Here is a 15,403-nt window from a genome sequence, read left to right as displayed (position 1 = left end):
GAGGAGATGCATGGAGGAGATGTATAGGGGAGATGGAGGAGATTCGTGGAGGAGATGTACAGGGGAGATGGAGATGTATGGGAGGAGATGAGCTGTATGAGGGAGATGTATGGAGGAGATGTTCTGCACACTCTGTCCCGATATCCACCTTTCGTTTTTCCTCCCAACACTCCAAATCTGACATGAAGATCTGACCGTGTGTGGGATGTGAAGTATGAAATGTTCCCGAGTCGTGCTCTGACCTCCGACGCTCACGAAGAGTCAGCATGCGGGGTGATGGCCTCCTCGTGTCTGCACACCATCCTCCATGTTCTGATCCCCAGCCTGTCTACATTGCAGGGTGTCTGCCGTTCTGTGTCCAGGGCCGGAGGGTCGGTTGGGTACGTCAGTCGGTGGCTCAGCTTCTGTCTCAGAGCTTCAATGTGTTCACGCTGCATGGAGACCCCGCTACCCATCTGGAGCTCGGTGACCACCTCCGCTCCCCCCAGGAGAGGACCCGGGCCGTACAGGAGGTGATGGAGTCACTGCAACGTCAGGACGCCTTCCCGTGCCTCCAGGAATGGAGGGGTGAGGTGAGCGCCATCGTTCTCCATCATAGACATCCCACCCATACCAGTCAGCTTCACCACCATTCTGTATAGAATGCCAAATCCCCCTTCCCCCTCCCCCATATATTAATAGAGAAGACACCTGTCCATGTGGTCCTCATTTCCCATTGTTATGTCTCCTCAGCTCTATGATGTGAATAGCCTCTTCTCTGATCCTCCCCTTCTCAGCATGGAGCGGGCCGCAACACGTAAGGGCTGTGTCCATATATGTATACCCCTGTATATACTGTATACCCCCATGTATCTCTCTGTATACCCCCCCCTTCCCGTCTAGCACTGTATTGTATGCCTGTTGCTGACCGGGCCCCCCTTGTTGTGTCCCCAGCTCTCCTCGGGGTCCCCCGGTATGGAGTCCATTTGAACGGCTATGTATATAAAGGCGGAGAGCTCTTCCTGTGGGTGGCTAGACGATCTCTGACCAAGGCCACCTACCCAGGGAAGCTGGACCATCTGGTGAGTGGAGGGCGGGGGTGGGGGCGGTATGGTGAGCGGAGGGCAGGGGTGGGGGGCGCTATTATGGGGGGGATGGTACACATCGTCCTTTCATTCTGACCGAAGAATTTCAGCCAAGATCCAGAAGGTGGAGAATAGAGCCGCGTCTCCAGCCAGCCCTCCTGGTGATTTGGGATGGTGGGGGGAACCTCGGCACAGTCTACCCTCCCACCATGTGAGGTCCTCTCTGGATTCTGGCTGCAGGCCATTCCTGAGGACCTGTCTGACCTTCGCTCTGATTGGGGGGTCTCCTTGGTGTCAGGCTGACGTCTACCTCCACTTGTCTGGGATTTACACATACAGTCCCCCTCCCCCTCCAAGTCCTGTCTCCTCCAAGATGGCGTCTGGGGCCCCCCCCCCGTAGAGGGGAATGCCCCCCCCCCAGGAATCGGCCACCGGTGAAGAATTAGAGGGAAGATCTTGATGGAAATGGTGCAGGTAAGTAGAAGACCTGGGGGGGGCGCCATTGCAGCTCACTACATGTGACCACACTTCCATCGACCACACGGTGACTCCCATTGGTTGTGTTTCCAGGCAGCGGGGGGGATCTCTGCCGGCTCTGGGGTGTGGGAGACCCTCCTGAAGGAGTGCAAAGAAGAGGCCTGTATCCCAGAATCCATTGCGGCCACAGCCACGCCCTGCGGGACAGTCAGGTGAGTGACACCAGCACTCCAGGGATACATGGGGGGGGAGGGGTATTCTGATCATTGTTCACCCAATGAAATCCCCGGTACAGTGCCAGGTGTACTTTGGGATCATCCTCCTCCGTGCCGGGATCATCCTCCTCCGTGCCGGGATCATCCTCATCCTCTGCGATCATCCTTCTCCTCCGTGCCGGGATCATCCTTCTCCTCCGTGCCGGGATCATCCTCCTCCGTGCCGGGATCATCCTCATCCTCTGCGATTATCGTCCTCCGTGTCGGGATCATCCTCATCCTCTGCGATCATCCTTCTCCTTCGTGCCGGGATCATCCTTCTCCTCCGTGCCGGGATCATCCTCCTCCGTGCCAGGATCATCCTCATCCTCTGCGATCATCCTCCTCCGTGCCGGGATCATCCTCTGCGATCATCCTTCTCCTCCGTGCCGGGATCATCCTCTGCGATCATCCTTCTCCTCCGTGCCGGGATCATCCTCTGCGATCATCCTTCTCCTCCGTGCCGGGATCATCCTCCTCCGTGCCAGGATCATCCTCATCCTCTGCGATCATCCTCCTCCGTGCCGGGATCATCCTTCTCCTCCGTGCCGGGATCATCCTCTGCGATCATCCTTCTCCTCCGTGCCGGGATCATCCTCCTCCGTGCCGGGATCATCCTCATCCTCTGCGATCATCCTCCTCCGTGCCGGGATCATCCTCTGCGATCATCCTTCTCCTCCGTGCCGGGATTATCCTCTGCGATCATCCTTCTCCTCCGTGCCGGGATCATCCTCCTCCGTGCCAGGATCATCCTCATACTCTGCGATCATCCTCCTCCGTGCCGGGATCATCCTTCTCCTCCGTGCCGGGATCATCCTCCTCCGTGCCGGGATCATCCTCATCCTCTGCGATCATCCTCCTCCGTGCCGGGATCATCCTTCTCCTCCGTGCCGGGATCATCCTCCTCCGTGCCGGGATCATCCTCATCCTCTGCGATTATCGTCCTCCGTGTCGGGATCATCCTCATCCTCTGCGATCATCCTTCTCCTTCGTGCCGGGATCATCCTTCTCCTCCGTGCCGGGATCATCCTCTGCGATTATCCTCCTCCGTGCCGGGATCATCCTCCTCCTCCGTGCCGGGATCATCCTCATCCTCTGCGATCATCCTCCTCCATGCCGCTGAAGAGGAAACTGGAAGGAAAGTCCATAGAAGAGGATCTCGGCAGCCCAGCTCCCCCCTCCCAGCGGGGACTCACCGGCCCAGCTCCCCCCACCCAGCGGGGACTCACCGGCCCAGCACCCCCCTCCCAGCAGGAAACCCTCAGCTCCCCCCTCCCAGCAGGAAACCAGCAGCTCAGCTCCCCCCTCCCAGCAGGAAACCAGCAGCTCAGCTCCCCCCTCCCAGCAGGAAACCAGCAGCTCAGCTCCCCCCTCCCAGCGGGGACTCACCGGCTCAGCTCCCCCCTCCCAGCAGGGACTCACCGGCTCAGCTCCCCCCTCCCAGCAGGGACTCACCGGCTCAGCACCCCCCTCCCAGCAGGGACCCGGCGGCCCAGCTCCCCCTGCTGCACTTCAATGATTCAGCATCTCAGCCCCGCCTCCCAGGAGTAAATCAGCAGCTAAGCCCCACCTCCCAGGAGTAAATCAGCAGCTAAGCCCCACCTCCCAGGAGTAAATCAGCAGCTAAGCCCTGCCTCCCAGGAGTAAATCAGCAGCTAAGCCCCGCCTCCCAGGAGTAAATCAGCTAAGCCCCGCCTCCCAGGAGTAAATCAGCAGCTAAGCCCCACCTCCCAGAAGAGGGTGCCTGGCCTGCCTTCCAATCTGTAAAGGGGTTAGAGTGGGAGGGCAGGGAGAAGGGAAGGCAGAGTGCTGATACCCAGCTTGCAGGACGTCAGCGGTTCCCCTGTGAACTTTTGAGGATGAATTTCTCCAGAATATGTGCAGCTACAGAGGTCAGTGAGGACTGATTTTGAAGTTGGAAGAAGATCTTGGAGAGCTGTGTTTGGACCCCAGTGTCTTACCCCTGTCACGGTTCTGACCATGGACAGTCCATACAATTGCAAGGACCTGATTGTATGCAAAGTGAATCGATTGTATAGGTTGGCTTGACCTCAGATTGTACGGACTGGGGTGTGTATAGTCCATGCTGGTGAGACTGGGATGTGTATGGTGCTCCATGCTGGTGAGACTGGGATGTGTATGGTGCTCCATGCTGGTGAGACTGGGATGTGTATGGTGGTCCATGCTGGTGAGACTGGGATGTGTATGGTGGTCCATGCTGGTGAGACTGGGATGTGTATGGTGGTCCATGCTGGTGAGACTGAGATGTGTATGGTGGTCCATGCTGGTGAGACTGAGACTGGGATGTGTATGGTGGACCATGCTGGTGAGACTGAGACTGGGATGTGTATGGTGGACCATGCTGGTGAGACTGAGACTGGGATGTGTATGGTGGTCCATGCTGGTGAGACTGAGACTGGGATGTGTATGGTGGACCATGCTGGTGAGACTGAGACTGGGATGTGTATGGTGGACCATGCTGGTGAGACTGGGATGTGTATGGTGGACCATGCTGGTGAGACTGGGATTTGTATGGTGGACCATGCTGGTGAGACTGGGATGTGTATGGTGGACCATGCTGGTGAGACTGGGATGTGTATGGTGGACCATGCTGGTGAGACTGGGATTTGTATGGTGGACCATGCTGGTGAGACTGGGATGTGCATGGTGCTCCATGCTGGTGAGACTGGGATATGTATGGTGGACCATGCTGGTGAGACTGGGATGTGTATGGTGGACCATGCTGGTGAGATTGGGATGTGTATGGTGGACCATGCTGGTGAGACTGGGATGTGTATGGTGCTCCATGCTGGTGAGACTGGGATGTGTATGGTTCTCCATGCTGGTGAGATTGGGATGTGTATAGTCCATGCTGGTGAGACTGGGATGTGTATAGTCCATGCTGGTGAGATTGGGATGTGTATGGTGGACCATGCTGGTGAGATTGGGATGTGTATGGTGGACCATGCTGGTGAGACTGGGATGTGTATGGTGGACCATGCTGGTGAGATTGGGATGTGTATGGTGGACCATGCTGGTGAGACTGGGATGTGTATGGTGGACCATGCTGGTGAGACTGGGATGTGAATGGTGGTCCATGCTGGTGATTGTACAGACTGGGATGTGTATGGTGCTCCATGCTGGTGATTGTACAGACTGGGATGTGTATGGGGCTCCATGCTGGTGATTGTACAGACTGGGATGTGTATGGTGGACCATGCTGGTGAGACTGGGATGTGTATGGTGGACCATGCTGGTGAGACTGGGATGTGTATGGTGGACCATGCTGGTGAGACTGGGATGTGTATGGTGGACCATGCTGGTGAGACTGGGATGTGTATGGTGGACCATGCTGGTGATTGTACAGACCAGGATGTGTATGGTGGACCATGCTGGTGAGACTGGAATGTGTATGGTGGTCCATGCTGGGGAGACTGGGATGTGTATGGTGGTCCATGCTGGTGAGACTGGGATGTGTATGGTGGTCCATGCTGGTGAGACTGAGACTGGGATGTGTATGGTGCTCCATGCTGGTGAGACTGAGACTGGGATGTGTATGGTGCTCCATGCTGGTGAGACTGGGATGTGTATGGTGGACCATGCTGGTGATTGTACAGACCGGGATGTGTATGGTGGGCCATGCTGGTGAGATTGGGATGTGTATGGTGGACCATGCTGGTGATTGTACAGACCAGGATGTGTATGTTGGACCATGCTGGTGATTGCACAGACCAGGATGTGTATGGTGGGCCATGCTGGTGAGATTGGGATGTGTATGGTGGACCATGCTGGTGATTGTCCTGATATGGCGATATTCTCTCGATATTGCAGCTATGCCTATGAGAAGGGGGAGGGGATCTACCTGGAGTGTCAGTTTGTCTTTGACCTGGAGGTTCCAGAGTCCTTCCAGCCAATCGTGGGGGACGGAGAGGTGCAGGAGTTCTTCTTGTGGCCATTGGAGAAGGTGAGTGGTGGGGAATGATGGTGGTTCCTGGGGGGAGGGGCCTATCTCTTACATCACTTTTATCAAGGTAACGAGAAGCAAATTAGCGTTTCGTGGTAACCATGGCGACCTGCAGAGAACATTGACTTCTCCATTAAATGTGGAAGGTCTAATATTGACCTGTCTTGCTCCCCTAAGATCTGCACCGTGTAGCCCGACGGTCCAAATATTCACCATCTCCCAGCTGGACTCATCTTTCTCTCCATTCATTCCTACAGAGGCTGTTGGAGCGCACCTTAGACGGGCTCTTCATGGGAGGGACTAGAGATTGGGGTGGGCATGTGTGGAAGAAGAGCCAGCAAGACCATGCAACTTCTGCCTGGCCATGAGAGTTCAGCAACAGCCGATATTTGGACCCCTGTGGGCTGTACTCTGGAGATCTTAGTGACCAATATTTGAACCCCTGTGGGCTGGACACTGGAGATCTTAGTGACCAATATTTGGACCCCTGTGGGCTGGACACTGGAGATCTTAGTGACCAATATTTGGACCCCTGTGGCCTGCACAGTGAAGATCTCAGAGATCGATGTTTGGACCCCAGTGGGCTGCACACTGGAGATCTTAGCGACCGATGTTTGGACCCCAGTGGGCTGCACAGTGAAGATCTTGGTGACCAATGTGTAGCCCACAGGGTTCCAAACATCGGTCACCAAGATCTTCACTGTGCAGGCCACAGGGGTCCAAATATTGGTCACGAAGATCTCCAGTGTGCAGCCCACAGGGGTGAAGATCTCAGAACCAGATATTTGGACCCTTGTAGGCTGCACAGTGAACATCACAAAGACCGATGTTTGGACCCCTGTGGGCTGCACAGTGAAGATCTTGGTGACCACTGTGTAGCCCACAGGGGTCCAAACGTTGCTCTCTCAGATCTTCACTGTGCAGCCCACAGAGGTCCAAACATCAGTCTGAGATCTTCACTGTGTAGCCCACAGGGGTGAAGATCTCAGAACCAGATGTTTGGACCCTTGTAGGCTGCGATGTGAAGATGTCAAGAGGCAGATGTTAGGACCTCAGTGGACTAGATAGTCAAGGTCTCTGAGATCAATGTTTGGACCCCAGTGGGCTGCACAGTGAAGATCTCAGATACAGAGGTTTGGACCACTAGGGGCTGCACAGGGAAGATCTCAGATACAGAGGTTTGGACCACTAGGGGCTGCACAGGGAAGATCTCAGATATAGATGTTTGGACCACTAGGGGCTGCACAATGAAGATCTCAGATATAGATGTTTGGACTACTAGGGGCTGCACAATGAAGATCTCAGATATAGATGTTTGGACCACTAGGGGCTGCACAATGAAGATCTCAGATATAGATGTTTGGACCACTAGGGGCTGCACAGTGAAGATCTCAGATATAGATGTTTGGACCACTAGGGGCTGCACAGTGAAGATCTCAGATATAGATGTTTGGACCACTAGGGGCTGCACAGTGAAGATCTCAGATATAGATGTTTGGACCACTAGGGGCTGCACAGTGAAGATCTCAGATATAGATGTTTGGACCACTAGGGGCTGCACAGTGAAGATCTCAGATATAGATGTTTGGACCACTAGGGGCTGCACAGTGAAGATCTCAGATATAGATGTTTGGACCACTAGGGGCTGCACAGTGAAGATCTCAGATATAGATGTTTGGACTACTAGGGGCTGCACAGTGAAGATCTCAGATATAGATGTTTGGACCACTAGGGGCTGCACAGTGAAGATCTCAGATATAGATGTTTGGACCACTAGGGGCTGCACAGTGAAGATCTCAGATATAGATGTTTGGACCACTAGGGGCTGCACAGTGAAGATCTCAGATATAGATGTTTGGACCACTAGGGGCTGCACAGTGAAGATCTCAGATATAGATGTTTGGACCACTAGGGGCTGCACAGTGAAGATCTCAGATATGGATGTTTGGACCACTAGGGGCTGCACAGAGAAGATCTCAGATATAGAGGTTTGGACCACTAGGGGCTGCACAGGGAAGATCTCAGATATACATGTTTGGACCACTAGGGGCTGCACAATGAAGATCTCAGATATAGATGTTTGGACCACTAGGGGCTGCACAGTGAATATCTCAGATATAGAGGTTTGGACCACTAGGGGCTGCACAGTGAATATCTCAGATATAGATGTTTGGACCACTAGGGGCTGCACAGTGAAGATCTCAGATATGGATGTTTGGACCACTAGGGGCTGCACAGTGAAGATCTCAGATATAGATGTTTGGACCACTAGGGGCTGCACAGTGAAGATCTCAGATATAGAGGTTTGGACCACAAGGGGCTGCACAGTGAAGATCTCAGATATAGACGTTTGGACCACTAGGGACTGCACAGTGAAGATCTCAGATATAGACGTTTGGACCACTAGGGGCTGCACAGTGAAGATCTCAGATATAGATGTTTGGACCACTAGGGGCTGCACAGTGAAGATCTCAGATATAGAGGTTTGGACCACTAGGGGCTGCACAGTGAAGATCTCAGATATAGGTGTTTGGACCACTAGGGGCTGCACAGTGAAGATCTCAGATATAGATGTTTGGACCACTAGGGGCTGCACAGTGAAGATCTCAGCTATAGAGGTTTGGACCACAAGGGGCTGCACAGTGAAGATCTCAGATATAGACGTTTGGACCACTAGGGACTGCACAGTGAAGATCTCAGATATAGACGTTTGGACCACTAGGGGCTGCACAGTGAAGATCTCAGATATAGATGTTTGGACCACTAGGGGCTGCACAGTGAAGATCTCAGATATAGAGGTTTGGACCACTAGGGGCTGCACAGTGAAGATCTCAGATATAGGTGTTTGGACCACTAGGGGCTGCACAGTGAAGATCTCAGATATAGATGTTTGGACCACTAGGGGCTGCACAGTGAAGATCTCAGATATAGATGTTTGGACCACTAGGGACTGCACAGTGAAGATCTCAGATATAGATGTTTGGACCACTAGGGGCTGCACAGTGAAGATCTCACTCTGAGGTTTGGACCACTAGGGGCTGCACAGTGAAGATCTCAGATATAGATGTTTGGACCACTAGGGGCTGCACAGTGAAGATCTCAGATATAGATGTTTGGACCACTAGGGGCTGCACAGTGAAGATCTCAGATATAGATGTTTGGACCACTAGGGGCTGCACAGTGAAGATCTCAGATATAGATGTTTGGACCACTAGGGACTGCACAGTGAAGATCTCAGATATAGATGTTTGGACCACTAGGGGCTGCACAGTGAAGATCTCACTCTGAGGTTTGGACCCCTAGGGGCTGCACAGCGAACATCACAGAAGCTAATGTCTGGTCCCCAGTGGGTGCAGAAGGGAAGATCCTCAGTCCTCATCCCTGTGTATGTTCTATCAGAACCACCTGAATCCTACAAGGGGGGGGCAGCTAACCGACTGTAAATATAAGCAGCTGGGGGAAGGGAAACAATAGAGATGGACTCAACTTCTGCAGGCCAGGCCAATCTCCGCCCACACTAAATATGGGCTTGTGTCCATATAAGGGCACTGACATCATCAGGACCCTGCCCCTTTTTTTACATGGGGCAGGGAATGACCAGAACCACAGCTGATTGGAGTTAAAAAGTTTGAAAAAAAAAATGGACTGTTGTTGTCCAGATTGAGTTAGGAGGACACGTGATCTCAGGTCTAGTGGACAGCTAAGTCCAACCTGTTATGTAGAGATCTAAATTGAGTCCTGCTGGGCGAGTGTTTCTCCTATGACAGCACGGGGACTGTGCAAGTTGACCTGTCTCCGTATCTACAGAACAGAAGCAGGTAGGCCTTTGCAGGTTTAGCAGGACTTGGAAGGGATCTTAGAACAGTTTTGTGTTTCTTGTTGTCTTAAGGAGATTGTCTTCATGTTTCAGGTGAGGGAAGCCATTGCCACAGAGGAGTTCAAACCCAACTGTGCCCTGGTGATCCTGGACTTCCTGATGCGGAGAGGACACGTCCAGCCTGACACAGGTACCTCTACGGAGTGGAGAAGGGGCCAGGTCCAGTCCTCCTAAAGCATGACTTTAGGTGATGGGGAGAATAATGGACATCATTTCTCACATGTGCTCATCATCTGCCTTGTTGGTGGACTGTGTGACCCGTTTTATCCCATTTCAGGGCCTCTAAGAGTGTTGAAGCCCAAGGACTGAAATATCATCTATTGCAGCTTCCAGGTCCAAAGAAATGGCGGCTACATTTTGTTTTCTTTTTATTTAACTATTATAATTTTCATTGAGTGTTACAGAACACAAAAAAAAGAAACACAGAAGACGTTTGGTGGCGGTGGACATTTGGTGTACATAGAAGTAGACGTTTGGTGGACATAAGGCGGTGAACATAGGTCTACCAAATGTCTACTTCTCCTTCTATGTTCACCAAACGTCCACCACCTTAATATGTCTACCAAATGTCTACTTCTTCTATGTACACCAAAAGTCTACTTCTATGTTCATCAGATGTCCACTACCTTAGGTCTACCAAATGTCTACTTCTCCTTCTATGTTCACCAAACGTCCACCACCTTAATATGTCTACCAAATGTCTACTTCTTCTATGTACACCAAAAGTCTACTTCTATGTTCATCAGATGTCCACTACCTTAGGTCTACCAAATGTCTACTTCTCCTTCTAAGGTAGTGGACATTTGATGAACATAGAAGTAGACGTTTGGTGAACATAGAAGAAGTAGACATTTGGTAGACATATTAAGGTGGTGAATGTTTGGCAAATGTAGAAGAATTAGGCATTTGGTAGACCTGTTAAGGCAGTGGATGTTCGGTGAACATAGAAAAAGTAGACATTTGGTAGACCTAACGTGGTGGAGCTTTGGTGAACAAGGAAGGTGAAGTAAACATTTGGTAGACCTAAGGTAGTGGACATTTGATGAACATAGTAGACTTTTGGTAGACATAATAAGGTGGTGGACGTTTGGTGAACGTAGAAGAAGTAGACATTTGGTAGACCTATTAAGGTAGTGGATGTTTGGTGAACATAGAAAAAGTAGATATTTGGTAGACCTAACGTGGTGGAGGTTTGGTGAACAAGGAAGGTGAAGTAAACATTTGGTAGACATAAGACGATGGACATTTTGTGAACATAGAGGTAGATGTGGTAGACATAAGGCGATGGACATTTGGTGAACACAGAAGTAGACATTTGGCAGACATAAGGTGGTGGAGATTTGGTGAACAAGGAAGGTGAAGTAAACATTTGGTAGACATAAGGCGATGGACATTTTGTGAACATAGAGGTAGATGTGGTAGACATAAGACGATGGACATTTTGTGAACATAGGAGAGGTAGATGTGGTAGACATAAGACGATGGACATTTGGTGAACATAGGAGAGGTAGATGTGGTAGACATAAGACGATGGACATTTTGTGAACATAGAGGTAGATGTGGTAGACATAAGGCGATGGACATTTGGTGAACACAGAAGTAGACATTTGGCAGACATAAGGTGGTGGAGATTTGGTGAACAAGGAAGGTGAAGTAAACATTTGGTAGACATAAGGCGATGGACATTTTGTGAACATAGAGGTAGATGTGGTAGACATAAGACGATGGACATTTTGTGAACATAGGAGAGGTAGATGTGGTAGACATAAGACGATGGACATTTGGTGAACATAGGAGAGGTAGATGTGGTAGACATAAGACGATGGACATTTTGTGAACATAGGAGAGGTAGATGTGGTAGACATAAGACGATGGACATTTGGTGAACATAGGAGAGGTAGATGTGGTAGACATAAGGCGATGGACATTTTGTGAACATAGGAGAGGTAGATGTGGTAGACATAAGACGATGGACATTTGGTGAACATAGAGGTAGATGTGGTAGACATAAGGCGATGGACATTTTGTGAACATAGGAGAGGTAGATGTGGTAGACATAAGACGATGGACATTTGGTGAACACAGAAGGAGAAAAAGACATTTGGTGGATATGTTAAGGCTGTGGACATTTGGTGAATGTAGAAGACATTTTGGTAGACTTAATAAGGCGGTGGACATCTGATGGACATAAAAGAAGTAGACATTTGAAGATCATTTGGTAAGCATATGCTGAGCATGTAACCAGCTCAGGGTGTGTCCTTCAAAAATGTTGAAAGATAATTGAGTGAATAGGTACCCAAATCAACCCAGGGGGTAGGTTGTGGAGCCATTATGGAGCTACCATAATTCAAATAAGCAGGGCTTTGAGGTCCATGCTCCCCCTCTTGCTTCATGGCTGCCACTGTGTATTCTACTGGGTGTTTCATGTCCGCCATCTTCCCATTGGGTGACCACTGTTGATGTAAGTGTGTGTTGTAGCTCTGATTCCAGGAGTACACTGAATTGTGAAGACCGCTACCAGATCTCTGCTTCCACAGCATAACCCGGAATGTGACTTCTAGGCACTGGGCTTTGCATTGCGGTGCCTTCCAGACCTGCGATTACGTTGTTAATTAGCTGAGTCTATAAAGGCCCACTTTTGAGTAAGGCCAATGTGGGCAGAAACATCGAACTACCTCGATATTTACATCATTGGGCGCCTTTTCAAAATTCTCACCATTGTTGGCTTTACTGCAGTAAGGGTTCAGGCTGACAGACCGAGCACCAACATCATCCACAGGATGGTTAACGTGAGCATTTGTGTGGTCAGAACACCCTTTTTAGCCCACAGGCTTACCCCTTGTGTCCGGCACCTCTTCAGTTTCGTCTCTCACTATCTTTTCTGTGCTACGGCACAAAGCAGTGTGTCTTACCAGTTCTTCCTGGGTTCCTTGCGCTCCCTTGTCCCTGTCCAAGTGGGCACTCTGCTTCTGCAGTTGTATCCAGTAGGGGCTCCCAGTTCCTTCCACAGAAGAATTCTATATCCTTTGCCTTAAATAGAGACAATCCATTGGCATCTGGCTCTCCGCATAGGGTGGCCTCTGCACTGAAGGGACAGGTTTACGCATCAGGGTGCTCCTCATCTCCTACATGGAAAGAAATTGTCCCTGTAAAGGATCTGTGCTCCACTGTCTTGTCAGCAGGCAGAACATGCTGGGACCCTGCTGGAGGTACCCCCTGTTGGGGATAGAGCACATTTGGAAACCTTTATGGGACTCGATCACCTGGAGATGAGTTCTTCCAGATCCTTTCCTCAGTTCTGCCCTTAACCAGGTGGAAGTTCTTAGCAGTATGGCCAAGGTTCCTGTCCCTCACTCCAGGTACTTTGCTGGATCAGCATGGGTCAGGGAATCCTTAGCACCATGTTCTGTGCATCAGGTTAGGGAGGTCTTGCAGAGTCCCGTGTGAGGCCCCTTACACACTCTGGGGTGTTAAAGTGGATGGGATTTTCTCTTCTTGCACCAGTCTTGAGTTACAGCATACCCCTTATCCCTGCCTACCATCGTAGGGGTACTTCTCATGCATCCTACCTCCATTTTTAGTCAGGCTGACTTTGGGGTTGTCCTCCACCAGTCCCAGGGGTCACTTGGCTATCCTGATGGGATCATACTCGGTTAGGGCTTCATCATTTCATGGATATCTCCTTTTGTAAGACTGATTGCCTGGCCAGGAAACCTCTTGTGTTTTTTTTTTTTCCCTTGGTCCTTCCTTACCTGGAAATGTAAGGCTTGGGCTTTCACATGTAGACTGGCTGGTCTTCTCTCATGGACTTCTTTATGTCCAGAGCTCCCTCTAGGGACCTGTTCTCCTAGTGTTTTGCCCCATGTTTTTTGTTGTTGACCACATTGTTGGTCTATTTCTCACACATCAGGTAGTTGTTCTACCTGTGTTTGGTGGGTTGCTGGATGAGGCTCAGAGTTCCTCCGGTGTCACTCTTCTTGGCAGTGATGCCTTCCGTCAAGGTCTTGAGCACAAGCTTGACCTTCTTGCCTTCTGTTGGTCATTGGCATCTTCTCCTGTCTTGCAGGGGCCGGCTTCAGATTCAGATGTTGATCCTTCAGGTAGTCCTGAGCTGCCGAATGGACTTCTGGACATTCGGACTGTTTCTGAAGTCACGTGTCCATCAATGGACATGAGAGGTTAAAATGTTTGTGTTTTTACTATAAATAAAATTAAATTTTTTTAAGTCCATTGGAGACATGGGTCCCACCCCTCTGCAGTGGGTTTTTTTTTTTTTTTGGCCTTAGTTTTGCTTCTTCACAAAACTGGGAGGAGGAGGGGCGATACAGGGTTACAAAACTCTTGTTTTCCAGAGCCGCAGACTCCTGGAGCCGGCGCCATAACCTGTTTGTGAATTCCTGTGTCTCTCAATTGACTTTATGAAATAAATCTTACAGTGAGTACAAAAATCTTATCATTCCTCCAACTCTTCTCTTTTGCTGCAGAGAAGTTCTACACAAGGTATGTGGAGTTGCTGCACGCCCCGCTCTGATTGGACGGAGATGTGTCAGTCATGGAAAAGAAGACGGTTCTCTGAATTCAAGGAACAGCAGAAAAGGAAGAGATCATCATAGTGGAAACTTCCAGGCAGAGATCATCATGGTGGAAACCTCCAGGAAGAGATCATCATGGTGGAAACCTCCAGGAAGAGATCATCATGGTGGAAACCTCCAGGAAGAGATCATCATGGTGGAAACCTCCAGGAAGAGATCATCATGGTGGAAACCTCCAGGAAGAGATCATCATGGTGGAAACCTCCAGGAAGAGATCATCATGGTGGAAACTTCCAGGCAGAGATCATCATGGTGGAAACCTCCAGGAAGAGATCATCATGGTGGAAACCTCCAGGAAGAGATCATCATGGTGGAAACCTCCAGGAAGAGATCATCATGGTGGAAACCTCCAGGAAGAGATCATCATGGTGGAAACCTCCAGGAAGAGATCATCATGGTGGAAACTTCCAGGAAGAGATCATCATGGTGGAAACTTCCAGGAAGAGATCATCATGGTGGAAACCTCCAGGAAGAGATCATCATGGTGGAAACTTCCAGGAAGAGATCATCATGGTGGAAACCTCCAGGAAGAGATCATCATGGTGGAAACTTCCAGGAAGAGATCATCATGGTGGAGACTTCCAGGAAGAGATCATCATGGTGGAGACTTCCAGGATGAGAACATCATGGTGGAAACCTCCAGGAAGAGATCATCATGGTGGAGACTTCCAGGAAGAGATCATCATGGTGGTAGCTTCCAGGCCCCACAATCGGTTATTCCAGCCACAGACAATGAGACCGTTACACGGCAGCCGTCCAATGCGAATATTCTGATTGGATTGTCTGTAGGGATTGATATTCATGGAACTTACAGATCGATAAAGTGACCGTCGGTGTGTCATCAAATCCAAAATGGCAGTTTTCCCTCAATAAAAGATAATTTATTCACCACCAGTGTCCCGTGTCTCCTACCCCTCCTCCACTCCCCGTAATAGTGTCCCCTGTCTCCTACCTCCTCCATTCCCCGTAATAGTGTCTCCTACCTCCCCCTCCTCCATTCCCCGTAATAGTGTCCCGTGTCTCCTACCTCCCCCTCCTCCATCCAATATTTCTGCAATGTCTCCATCCAATCTGTCCCCAGTCTGTCCATCCCATCTGTCCCCAGTCTGTCCATCCACCAATCTGTCCCCAGTCTGTCCATCCACCAATCTGTCCCCAATGTGTCCATCCACCAA

General features: G+C 50.5%; 1 protein-coding gene across 1 annotated transcript; it reads left to right on the top strand.

Annotated features, from left to right (window-relative positions):
* The first annotated feature begins 261 nt into the window (after positions 1-261).
* Positions 262-15,119, top strand: LOC149427686 (uncharacterized). Its single transcript, XM_089667774.1, is given in 8 exon segments — positions 262-334; positions 337-572; positions 733-796; positions 934-1,061; positions 1,635-1,753; positions 5,627-5,759; positions 9,670-9,766; positions 14,121-15,119. Coding segments are annotated over 8 exon segments (882 nt in total). The 5' UTR covers positions 262-276; the 3' UTR covers positions 14,168-15,119.
* The last annotated feature ends 284 nt before the right edge of the window (positions 15,120-15,403 follow it).

The sequence above is a fragment of the Staurois parvus genome, unplaced genomic scaffold, assembly GCF_062004578.1.
Source record: "Staurois parvus isolate SC_StPar_1 unplaced genomic scaffold, SC_StPar_1.0 ptg003582l, whole genome shotgun sequence".
Lineage (NCBI taxonomy): Eukaryota > Metazoa > Chordata > Amphibia > Anura > Ranidae > Staurois > Staurois parvus.
Note: the sequence above shows the minus strand (reverse complement) of the source record. Positions and strands in the feature narration are given on the sequence as shown.